General features: G+C 43.4%; 1 protein-coding gene and 1 non-coding gene across 2 annotated transcripts in view; both read left to right on the forward strand.

The window, feature by feature from the left end:
- LOC105841651 (uncharacterized) overlaps positions 1–13254 on the forward strand; it is a 69839-nt gene that overhangs the window by 52393 nt on the left and 4192 nt on the right. The window contains exons 44-53 of the mRNA XM_062675759.1: positions 841–960; positions 2238–2344; positions 3065–3157; positions 5158–5310; positions 6330–6472; positions 7007–7229; positions 10196–10318; positions 11442–11635; positions 12623–12790; positions 12994–13090. Coding sequence (XP_062531743.1) covers positions 841–960; positions 2238–2344; positions 3065–3157; positions 5158–5310; positions 6330–6472; positions 7007–7229; positions 10196–10318; positions 11442–11635; positions 12623–12790; positions 12994–13090 — 1421 coding nt within the window. The remainder of the gene's footprint in view (positions 1–840; positions 961–2237; positions 2345–3064; positions 3158–5157; positions 5311–6329; positions 6473–7006; positions 7230–10195; positions 10319–11441; positions 11636–12622; positions 12791–12993; positions 13091–13254) is intronic.
- Positions 6149–6223, forward strand: Mir2777 (microRNA mir-2777). Its single transcript, NR_107350.1, has one exon. It is a non-coding gene; the product is annotated as a microRNA mir-2777 (primary transcript).

The following is a 13254-nucleotide window of genomic DNA, read 5'->3' on the forward strand; positions in this document are numbered from 1 at the left end:
CTATATCTCGAGTCGTCCCCTGCCACGCTTTGCGAAGGAAACCTCATTAACATCGATTCATTAGTTCAGAAGTTCATCGCGGACAATGTGACACGATATTTATATATATAAAAAAGTGATGCAATCTTCCGTATAAGGTTCGCAGACTTGACGACGTTTTCATTATTTATACACATGTCCAGCTCTGAGGACGATCTGATAGTCGTACTACCCTCCTACGAGGTCCCCGTGCCTAGGGGGTGCACGGGGTATGTGGGACTCCCCTGCACTCTTCGCCCAAGCGTCCGATCCCCTCCGAGGTCAGAACCCGGACGAGGTAAGGGGGCTACCGCGGTCAACACTGCAACCAGACTGCGCAGTTCACCCCAAGAGCTAGTGCTCGAGCCTGACGCTCAGATCAGAATCAACAGGATAAGCAGAATAATTTGAAAAAATTTAAATTCAACTAAAAAATGAAAAATAATTAATAGTTTAAAAAAACTAACAAAATAAATACGCTTTTATAGAAAATCCAATTAAAAAATAGAATTTAATAAATTTTAATGAAAAATAGTGTAAGAAAAAATTATTTACTAACTATTATTTATTTTTCATTACTTAGTTTAATTTAAAAAAAAATTCTTTAATTTTTTTTGTCATATTGCTTTGTCATCGGTCCTTAATAAGTATACCAAATTCCGAGTTAATCCGACGTTTTGAAGGGTCAAAATCATGTTCAAAGATTCCGTTACAAACATACATACGTGTGACGCTAATAAAAGCGTATTAAAAACGACAATTATGGTACGGACTGCTTTTAATCATTCTTAATGTACCTACTGAGGACGTTGGCCCCGGCAGGTGCGCGCAGGGGGTGGCGGGGGGCGCGGGGGCGGCGGAGCTGCGCTGGGCGGGGGGGGCCGCCCGCGCCGCTCTGTGGGGACACGTCTCCGCCTGCGTCGAGCGGGCCAGGGGACAGATGTAAGTTGCAAACTCATCAGGACTTCCAGCTCTGTGTAGAATGGCTACACCGGATTTAATGTTCTAAAGCCTTATCTACAAGTCGCCTTAAGGTTTTTTTTTATAGCTTAGATGGGTGGACGAGCTAACAGCCCACCTTATGTTAAGTGGTTACCGGAGCCCATAGACATCTACAACGCAAATGCCGCCACCCACCTTGAGATATAAGTTCTAAGGTCTCAGGTATATAGTCTTAGCAGCTTGGCTCTGCCCCTGGCATTGCTGTAGTCCATGGGCGACGGTAACCACTCACCATCAGGTGGGTCGTATGCTCGTCTGCCTACAAGGCAATAAAAAAAAAAGTTACAACGGCTGCCCCGCCCTTCAAACCGAAACGCATTACTGCTTCACGGCGGAAATAGGCAGGGCGGTGGTACCTACCCGTGCGGACTCACAAGACGTCTTACCAGTAATTACGCAAATTATAATTTTGCGAGTTTGATTTTTATTACACGATGTTATTCCTTCAGCGGTGGTCAAGCTCAAGGTGGTGTAGAGGGGTCAAATGGCCATATTGTATTAGTCTTCATTATTAATCATTTCGAGTTCCATGTATTCTCTCTCGACTGGCATTTATTGTATTGTATTCGTATTGTATAGCCCCGTGTAGCCTGTCGAAAAGGCCCAAAAGACTAAACCATACATTAACAAACAAAAGATAAAGGGTAAAGTCAGACAACCCTGGCGTTTTAGTCCGCACGGGTAGGTACCATCACCCTGCCTGTTTCTGCTATTTGAAGGGTGGGGCAGCTGTTGTACTGTTAAAAATGACTTTAAAACTTATAGCTCAAGGTGGATAGCAGCTTTACGTTGTAAATGTCTATGGGCCCAGGTAACCACTTAACACGGCGTGTCATGAGCTCATTCAACCATCTAAGCAATAACAAAGGAACAGGATTACTTCAATGCGCTGGATTAAACCAACTTCGAACACCCACATCGGTCCCCCCGTGACCACGATTTTTTTTTATTGCTTAGATGTGTGGACGAGCTAACAGCCCACCTGGTGTTAAGTGGTTACTGGAGCCCATAGACATTTACGACGTAAATGCGCCACCCACCTGGAGATATCAGTTCTAAGGTCTCAGTACAGTTACAACGGCTGCCCCGCCCTTCAAACCGAAACGTATTACTGCTTCACGGCAGAAATAGACGGGGTGGTGGTACCTACCCGCGCGGACTCACAAGAGGTCCTACCACCGGATAATGGTACGAGCTTCAAACGATTCGTCTTTTAGCTTGAACGACGCTGACGTTCCTAAATTTCTGCTGTTGAACCTCAAAATGAAGAGGGAGATGGCCACCGGTGCGAGTGGCAAGCTGGACGAGCTTCTGACTAAAGCAGGTTAGTTCCCAGCGAAGGTCTTCGAGGGGGGGGGTCAACTCGTCCTCCCAGCACTGGTAACCGACTCGATGGAGTCAAGTACTATGCAGAGAGAGTGTAATTCGGTATGAGGTTTCTTTTTTGTTCAGATCGGCTTAGATGAGCCCATGGTCTTCTCTACTTGAGATTTGAGGTCGAAACTGAATGCCGAAAATATAGAAGATACATAATTTTATGATTTTCCAAGGTCTTCTGTAAATGCGGCGACCTGCTAATTTCTGCCGACAAGCATTGAAGCGTTAGCCGACATTCTGGCCTCATGTCTCAAGGTTGAGGTCTCAGGGTTCACGGTGCGACATCAATGGCCTCCGGGCTATACCAGGTAGCTCGGTCAGCTATCCTCCTCCGTGCGTCGTATTCCTCAGTGCTGAAGGTCGTGACCTTTACGGAGCATTTTTGTTAGGACTATGTTCCTCCATTTACTACTGTCCTCTGCGCAGTGGATAGCGACATTGATGCTGGATTCCAAAGTCGTCTTAATCTGATCGGACCAGCGCATGGGACCACGCCCCCTAGGCCTCTTTCCATCCACTTTGCCGGTATATATATGCGATCAAATAGACTTCACTCAGCACGCCAGGGTCATTGACCTCGAGCACATCACTTTGTATTACAATGCGTGTTTTTTTTTTTAATAACAACTTTCATTGTTTATCAGCTCTTTGTTTTCTGGTTCTGTAGAGCGACACGCTCCCGTCGTGTTGGAGCACGCGTCTGATGAAGAGTTCTACGGTATCAACGAGATGCTTCTGAGGATAAGAAGCGACTTGGGCAGTAAGTGGCGACCTTGGCTTAGCGATGAGTGGCCCTCGTGAGCAGTATCGTCGTCACTGGCGCAAATACAACATTAAGAGCACTTTTTTTTTCCTACCTAAGCTGATAGCCTTGAGAGGCTATATCAGCGTAACCTTAACTAGTAGGTGAGCTCACGGGGCTCAGACCTGATGACGTTGCTAACACGAACGTATCTAGGTTATTTTTCTTTCCTAGAAATAATTTATATGGCAAAACAACGTTTGCCGGGCCAGCTAGTACATATATGTATAATACAATACATAAATACTTGAATGATTTATTAATTTTTTATTTTCTGTGTTTAGTTAAACAATAATGAAACTTATGAATGAACTTTAACAAAATATAAGTTTAGGGGCATCCGCTACAAGATGTCGCTAGTTTCCATACAAAAAATATATTTGTCTCAAAGTATCGCAGTTTCTGAGCCCCTGGGCAGCGCGCAGCTGTAAGTTTGCTCGACTAACTACTACGAGGGCTGCACTAAAAGTATCGGGAATGGAATATTTCCACTGTTCCTGTCATATTAAAATCTTTTTAATTGAAATCTCCTTGGTTTTAAAAATCGAATACCATTTATTTATTTAAAAAAAGATTCTCGGTCTTGTCACGAGGTTTTGTCAAACTTGTTTAGTCGTTGAGAAAATGGAATTGACTCGAGAAAATTCAAGAGCGATGATTTATTATGACTTTCGAAATGGTTTAACACAAAAACAGTGTGTTGACCGGATGATTTCTGCATTTGGTGATGAAGCCCCATCCAAAACCACAATTTATCGCTGGTTTGCTGAGTTTCAACGTGGACGTGTCAAGCTCAGTGATGATCCCCGTCAAGGTCGTCCAAAAACTGCAGTCACCCAAGAAAACGTTGATGCTGTGCGTAAGCTGATTGAGGAAGATCGACATGTGACATACCGCGAAATTCAGGCAACTTTAGACATTGGCATGAGTCAAATGCAAATAATCTTGCATGAACAATTAGGTGTAAAAAAGTTGTTTTCCCGATGGATACCGCATTCGCTCTGTGATGAGCAAAAAGCGGCTCGCGTTACTTGGTGCGTCAGAACTCTCGAAAGATTCCACGCAGGATCCTCAAATGCTGTATACAACATTGTATCAGGTGACGAATCCTGGATATACGCGTACGAACCCGAAACAAAAAACCAGTCACGAGTTTGGGTATTCGAAAATGAGTTAAAGCCAACAAAAATTGTTCGTTCACGGAGTGTTGCAAAAAAAATGGTGGCCACGTTTGTCTCCAAAACCGGCCATGTTACGACTATTCCTCTTGAGGGACAAAGAACGGTTAATGCAGAATGGTATGCTAGCATTTGTTTGCCACAGGTCGTTTCTGAACTCCATAAAGAGAACTGCAACCGCCGCATCATCCTCCATCACGACAATGCGAGTTCTCACACCGCGCACAGAACAAAAGAGTTTTTAGAGCAAGAAAACATAGAATTATTAGACCATCCGCCGTACAGCCCCGACCTAAGCCCTAATGATTTCTATACTTTCCCTAAAATAAAGAATAAATTGCGTGGACAGAGATTTTCATCACCTGAAGAAGCTGTGGACGCCTACAAAACGGCCATTTTGGAGACCCCAACTTCCGAATAGAATGGTTGCTTCAATGATTGGTTCCATCGTATGGAAAAATGTATCAAAATTCGCGGAGAATACTTCGAAAAGCAATAAATTCATTTTTAAATAGTAATGTTGTGTCACTTCGTTAATTCCCGAAATTTTCAGTGCCGCCTATGTACCCTCTACCTATTTCTGCTGCGTAATGTAAGGAGGGGTGTCGGGGGGGGGGTAAAAAGAACTTGGTCCATCTTTCACTAAGCGGTCATCCACAATACGTGTGACCAGCGGGTACTTCAATTCTATTAATCGTTCGCTTCTAAAGCGATATAGAGCTTTGTGTGTGAAGCTCCAAGCGAACCACCGTCCCCTCACCCTCGGTTCCCCCCCTCCAGCTATGAACCAAGCTTCCATGGACGCCGTGCTGCAGACCGTGGACAGGAGGCTGCAGCGGGGCGGGGCGGTGTCCCCGGATAGCAGGCGCGCCCTGGACTCCATGTACGAGATGTACTTCGTTTACTACAACCACTTGTGGACCGAAAGCGATGGTAAGTGTGCTCATGTTTTTGCAGATCACAGATAAGCAGTCTTAAAATACTCGTGTTAAGGTTCATTGTCCCACAAAACATACATTAAAGGGAGATTGCTTTATCTTTTGTTTATATAAGAATCCAGGACAAGTTAGACACGGACACCTATGCCCCTCCCCTGCACCATGGGAACCAGACTAACATACATACTTATATACGCTTAAATATAAATGACGGCGTAATATCACTATATAAACTAAAAATTGTTAAAATTAACTGTTTTATTAATGTTATCCACGTCAACAACTATTTGAGACGATATTCAAGAGATTTCATGACTAAACTACTCCCATTTTCTACTATACTCGTAAATATGAGTGACTGTTGTCGCACAAAACATTCCGACTCGAGCAGTCGAACGGAGCGGAGCTCTCTATTTTTATCGCTGTACACTCAAAATACAATAAACGGAATTCATTGGAAAAGTGAATCTCAATTGTTGTCACTATGTAAGGCAAATGATAATGATGAAGAGAACGGCGTCAGGAAGGCTGACATCATCATTTTAGAACCACTATAGAACCGGCCAATCCGTCATATATATACATACATACATAAATAGATATTAATTACCCAAAGAGCAAACAAACCTGTTCATCACGTCAAATGTTTGTCTGATGCGGAACTGGAACCAACAATCCTCGGGTCAGCAGTCCAAGACCTTAACTACAGCACCACCGGGCCGTGAATCGTGCTCCGACAGGCTGGTCCTCATGCAGCAAGTGCTCCTGGACAGCAGCGACACCGTCCGGGCCCCCCTTGGGATGATCTGCGCGTCTGACTGTGGCATTGATTGCGAAACCCCTAGGGACCTTGCCTGGGTTATCTCGGTGTCGGACGAGAGCGCAGGGGAGGTGCTTAGTGGGGACGCTTAACATCTTCAGCCTCCGAGACCCTTATATCCTGCCCCCTGGTAAGAGGTTCAGCCCCCGGACCGATACAAGTCATATACGTACACCATTCCGAACTGCTTTCAGATGAACGAAGAAAAGAAATATTTTTGTGGATGTTGGATGTGATGGTACAGGCGGCCCGCGCGCACACGGTCCGGCTTGGCGCGCTCGTGGCGGCCGCGTGCGACCGGCTGCCGGATTCGGTGCCGGACAACGTGCTGGAGAAGGTAGGCTCCTAACGTCCTCGTGGGAGTGTGATTTTTTTAACGTTCTCGATAGCGTAAAAGTTAACCTATATTTGTATGAAACGTGTATTTTTATGTGTAAATTTTATATTATTATCATGTTATAATATTGTGTTCGTTGTTACATGTGATGATATATATATATATATATATATATCGTGTATGTGTTTGTATAGGTATGAAGTATTATTATCAGATGGGTGGACGAGCTCACAGCCCTCCTGGTGTTAAGTGGTTACTGGAGACCATAGACATCTATGACGTAAATGCGCCACCCACCTTGAGATATAAGTTCTAAGGTCTCAAGTATAATTACAACGGCTGCCCTACCCTTCAAGCTTAAACTCATTACTGCTTCACGGCAGAAATAGGTCCCACCACCTATAATTACGCAAATTAAAATTTTTAAAAGTAATTATATCGCACGATTGGTCAAACTGGAACTCTCATCGGCGCGTCTCCTCGACCCCTGCCCCCCAACCCACCGCCCCGGTCTTCGCCCCCTCTGACTTCCAGTTGGAGCTGGCGTTCCCCGCGCTGCAGGACTGGCACAGGACCGAGCTGGTCTCCCGCCTGCGACGTTCGGCGTCGGCCCTCCGCAACTACAAGCATTTGTCCTCTCAACTCGAGTTCGAGGGGCGAGCAGAGACGTTTAAGCGCCGCTTGCGGTTGGTGTGCGACCCGGAGTACACGCTGGTGATGTACTGCGGCGACCTGCTAGAGGCCGCTACTCGAGCCGGTGAGCACCTACACCAATTTTTTTTTTTAAATAATTTTATGACCTGGTAACTAAGACCTTTAGGTCATGTCTTATTTTATGTTATACTAGATGTAGGTAGGTACCCGTCCGCTTCGCTGACCATTTAAAATTAATATTACTATTTCTAACCCCCGCAAAGATTCTTCATCATTAACGCCCCCGCAACTGGTGTAGGGAGTCCAACACTCATATAAATATTAGCCTATCCATTAAGTACATGTATTTTCTACATGGATACCAAATTGGATGCATGGTTCAGTAGTTATAACGGAACATCCGTAAAAACCACTAGATTTATATATTAGTATAGATTCTTATTTTTATGAAAAATGATGAGATAGAGTGAAATGAAATGAAATGAAGATGATTAATTTGAGACATAAATGTAGTGAGATGAGATGATATGGGATGAAGTATAATCGCAGTCAAATGGTGGTCATTTACTGAGATTTTTTCAATTGACTTTTTCGAGGATCCCGAGAAGTTACGTCCAGCGGCTTTGTTTCATTTTCCCACATTTGTGCACTTTCACAGATATTAAACAGTTAATAAACCACCGTTATTACATATTTAAACCTGAAGAAACACTAAATAGAGAAAATAAAACAAATCACACAACTTCACTCCTCGCGTTCCCGCCAAAAAGTCCTCACCTACACCAATATACACATATAGTGTTGCCATAAGTTTTAATCTAATGAAAATTTAAACTATTTACAAATCTATACTAATATTATAAAGCTGAAGATTTTGTTTGTTTGAACGCGCTAATCTCAGAAACTACTTGCCGATTTGAAAAATTCTTTGTGTTAGATAGCTCATTTATCGAGGAAGGCTATATAACATCACGCTAAGACCAATACAAGCGGAGCACCAGTAAAGAATGTTTCAAAATCAGGTTTTTTAACCTTGCGTGCCTCTGCGTACCTCTGCGTGCGCTGCAGAAACGGTTAAAGTTTCGCTAAAATATTGTATGACAGAATTGTTCCCCTTTAAAAAATCTAAAAAAAGTCCTCGACAGCATATATCTATGTTAAGGTTGGCTCACTATAACGTTTTTTATGCTAACTAAATTTGTTCTAAAATAAAGCATTATTTGTGAAATATTCCACGCGAAGTCGCGGGCAAAAGCTAGTTAAATATATGACAGAGTGGCTGGTTCTATTGTACTGTAAATGTTGGCGTCAGCAACGCTTTTCTCTTTTTTCTTCTCTAAATTCTCTTCATTATTATCATTGCATTCCATAGTAACAGAAAATAAGACTCACTATTCCAATGAATTCCATTTATTACATTTCATGTGTACAGCGATAACAACAGAGAGCTCCGCTCCGATCGGCTGCTCGAGTCGGAAAGTGTTATGTGTTTTTTTTCCTGCCTGTTCATGAAGATGGTGAAGAAGAAACCACGCATGACAGTTAATTGTAATAGTTTTATTGAATTACTTGCAAAATACATTATAATAACAAATTTGTCATTATAATAACAATAATGTTGACGCGTGTTACGCTGCTGGTGGAAGAATACGAATCTTAAGCAGCGGGCGCATCCTCCTCCCGCTGCCTTCCCCCGTCCCCTCTCTCGCCCTGAACGTAGTGAACACTACCTATTCTAGTAACGTCGAGGAGTGACGTTGCTAACACTAGCCCTAGCAAGAGCAGTGCTTTGCAGAATCTACCACCGGATCGGAAACGCGACCCACTGAGAAGATCGGGCGAGAAACTCAGTGGGCTGTGTCTATGGGTTAATTTCAGTGACCAGGGCTTGAGGTACCTAAAAGCAACGTTAGTGGATCAGGAGGATCCGAAATGACATGTTTTAGGCGACGGTGTTGTGTGACAAAAGTAACTCGCATTTATAGTAGAACAGTGGGGTAGTTTGTTAATTAATTTTCCTGAATAACGTCTTAAACAAATGCTGACATGCGTTGGACTTATAACAGCTATCCAGCAATTTTAACATTATGGAAACAGTTAACTCTAACCATTTTAGTTAATTAAATAGCACGGTTGTGCCTATATATATAAGTACCTAGATCATGGTCGTGGCCTAAAGGATAAGACGTCCGGTGCATTCGTATCTAGCGATGCACCGGTGGTCGGATTCTGCAGACGGGTACCAATTTTTCTAATGAAATACGTACTTAACAAATGTTCACGATCGACTTTCACAATGAAGGAATAACATTGTGTAATAAAAATCGAACCAAATTATCATTGGCGTAATTACTGGTGGTAGGGCGTCTTGTAGGGTCCGCGCGGGTAGGTACCACCATCCTGACTATTTCTGCCGTGAAGCAGTAATGCGCTTCGGTTGGTAGGGTGGGGCAGTCGTTGTAACTATACTTGAGACCTTAGAACCTATATCTCAAGGTGGGTGGCACATTTACGTTGTAGATGTTTTTTTTAAAAAAAATTAAGGATCCTTACTGAAACTCCAATAATGTAACCCAAGGTGTAAGAAAATTACCTAAAATATTCTTTACATCGCGTGCCCTGCAAAAACTATTGATGATAGAATAAAATAATGTACTACGACTTTGTAGAGTTATGCCGTAATAAGTGATCTTTTATTTAAAAAAATAAAACAACGTCAAATATCGTTGAAATTTTTCTTAAGGACCCGAGCGGAGCCGGAGCTGTCCGCTAGTTTAGTTTATAAATTACGTACCGACGCTTGAAAGGCAAACGTGACTAAGCGACAATGCGTGAAGTTTACATTAGACTAATTTAAAGTTGAAATACCTGAAAACAAAATTTATTTTAACGAATCTAGCTGTATTAGAATCTAGCTAGTAGCTGTAGGATTGAAATGATTTTAATAGACCTAGAAATATATTTTTTTTGCGCATAGAATATGGATATTGCATATCATTTATGTACAAAGCAGCTATTGTCGCTTAGTCACGTTTGCCTTTCAAGCGTCGATATCATCATACCTTTCAGACCCAAGCCAGTGGAAGATGATCTTCGACAGGGTGAAGTCGGATATGTATGATGGCGGCGGGGGCCCGGAGTATCTGCTGTTGGAAAACTACAAGAGCGCTCTGTTCGATATAGAGGACTATGGTGAGTGGCAACACCGGGGGACGCTGGCGGTTGCCAACTTATCTTATTTTACTTTACATGAGTTTTGATCAGCGCACTGAAACTGCGATACTTTAAGACAAAAAAAAATTGTATGGAAACTAGCAACATCTTGTAGCGGATGCCCCTAAACTTGCATGCTAAACACAGAAAATAAAAAATTAATATATCATACAAATATTTATTTGTTATAGACAAATTGATTAAATTTTATCAATTTGTGGTTTCTTGGTTGGTTCTATAGGATAGATAATATGTTACTGCCATCTACAGGAGCAATGAGAAACTAATCGAAGCGAAGCCATCTATTGGCTGACGCCCGTAAACATTTTTGTTGAGTGCTTGAGTTGCTTATCTATAATTAATTTATGTGTATTATCTATGGTATTGATGCGTATATGCTGTAATGTGTCACCTCCCAATTTGAGGAGTGGCCAATTTGGCTCCGGTGGTGGAAGCGCGATCACCTTAAGGTCATGACTGGGTCATCGTAAGCAGTATGTAAATTGTAATTGTCGTGGTCACCGTCGTGACCGCTTCTGTGACGTGCCCCGTGTTGCGGGCCCTGTTGCAGGAGGGAGGTCTCATCTGATGACCCACTGTTATCAGCACCTCCTGTTGGTTTTGCATCCAATTCATCGTCAAGACCAGCAAACTCTGTCTAGTTGGAAGGGTGGGGCAGCCGCTATACTAGGGAATTGAAGCTTCAACCTCTCCTTTTTTTTATTGCTTAGATGCGTGGACGAGCTCACAGCCCACCTGGTTTTAAGTGGTTACTGGAGTCCATAGACATCTACAACGTAAATGCGCCACCCACCTTGAGATATGAGTTCTAAGGTCTCAGTATACTTACAATGACTGCCCCACCTTTCTGACCGTAACGCATTACTGCTTCACGGCTGAAATAGGCAGAGCGGTGGTACCCACCCATGCGGACTCACAAGAGGTCCTACCACCAGTAAAAAACCATCTTCTTCCTCTATCATCTCTCGGGAATCGTGCTGCATTTCGTTTAGCTACCAAACTAATGACAGTCTCTGATATATTTACTATCTAGAAATCCGTGTCGTGTATCTAACTTTAATTGAATTTAACTATCTGACAGAGAACAGTGACACTGAAACAAAGATCAGGACTTTGCGTCGCGTACAGGAGGGAGCGGGTAGGGGGGGGTACCGCCCGACGCTCCGCCTGTCGCAGCTGTGCGGGGGGTTGGGGGCGGAGCCCGCGGCGGACGATTGCGTGTCCGCCGTGCTACAGCTGCCGCCCGGCGTCACCGTTGTGGAGTTCTACGAAGAGGTGAGTCATGAGTCTGAGTATGAGTGAGTGTAAGAGGGTGTGTGTGGGTGTAGTCAAAAACATTAAAAGGTATTTAACAAAAAATCAGTGTCCTAATAGTTGAAATTAAGCAACCAATGAAATGTAGAAGTTCTGCATTTCTTGCTGTCTAGGGGATATATCTATATATTAATACGTGAAGGAAAAAATTGTATCCCTTTTTACGAAAATTACGGGGACGGAGGAGTATGAAATTTTCGACACTTATAGAGAATATAGAGAAGAAGTGCACAATGCTAATTTTTTTTTAAATAATGCATAAAAGATACATTAAATCAATAAAGAAAACATTACACACGCTACATACCATGTATTTGACGCACACACGCATGTATACTATTTATTGTCAAACTTTTTTTCTTGACGTCTGTGGTCAAATTGAGAATAGATTAAATACTGTTTGTCTTTATTAATATTTTTTATAGTGTAGCCTTGGCGAAATTTGTGATTATAGAAGAGTTTATATTATAGTCGAATTTCGACTACTGCGGGACCTCTAGTAATATATTAAGGTGTTTATTAATTTTATTATAAATAATGGGACCTAAGTAGCAAAAGAATCTATGGATAAATTGAGTTTTAAAATGGATGGTTCTACAGACATTATGAATACGTCACCTCTGTACCAAATTAAGGTTGTAAAACAGCTATAGGCTGATGATGATGATGATGATCTGGTTTTTTTTTATTGCTTAGATGGGTGAACAAACTCACAGTCCACCTGGCGTTAAGTGGTTACTGGAACCCATAGACATCACGCAAATGCGCCACCCACCTTGAGATATAAGTTCTAAAGTTTCAAGTATAGTTACAACGGCTGCCCCACCCTTCAAACCGAAACGCATTACTGCTTCACGGCAGAAATAGGCAGCGCAGTGGTACCTATCCGCGCGGATACACAAGAGGTCCTACCACCAGTACAAGTTACCCTGCTGGCGCGTTTGGCAGGTCGCCGTGATGCCCAGCATCCGCAGACCCTGCATGGTACGGGCGCTGCTCAGCAGCGGGATCACCCGTCGCTGGCTTGTGAAGCGAGACCAGCTGCTGCACGACCGCGCCGCCAGCCGCCTGCTGCCCGCCGCCGCTATACCGGGGAACCCCCCCTCCCTGTACAACGTGAGTACCCCCTGCCCCCGCCCCGCTCGAATATCCCCCCAGGATAAGTAAATAGACTAATATTGGCTGAGACTTGAACCTGGGTCCGGTGGAGGTACCACCGTCCTGGCTACTTGTACCGCGAACAATCCGCCACTTGGCTCAAATCTGGTGGTCCATGAACCTTGACATACTGCATTGACCGGTTGGACGACAATTGACAGGTCACATTACTGAGTGAAGACTGCGGGCTGATAGAATACCTGGAGGGACACCACAGCATCCGAAGTCTCGCCGCCAAATCGTGCGACCTGGACAACTGTGAGTAGCATTGGATTTGTTTATAGCTAAGTACAGACGAGCTCACGGCCCAGAGCTTCCGGTACTTAGAGTTGGAACTTGCCACTGTTGCCATGAGAGCTTACACTGTGCCTGCCCCATACCAATGGGAGAGACGTTAACTTTTTGCTTTCATAAAATACTAA

Source organism: Bombyx mori, chromosome 24, assembly GCF_030269925.1.
Source record: "Bombyx mori chromosome 24, ASM3026992v2".
Lineage (NCBI taxonomy): Eukaryota > Metazoa > Arthropoda > Insecta > Lepidoptera > Bombycidae > Bombyx > Bombyx mori.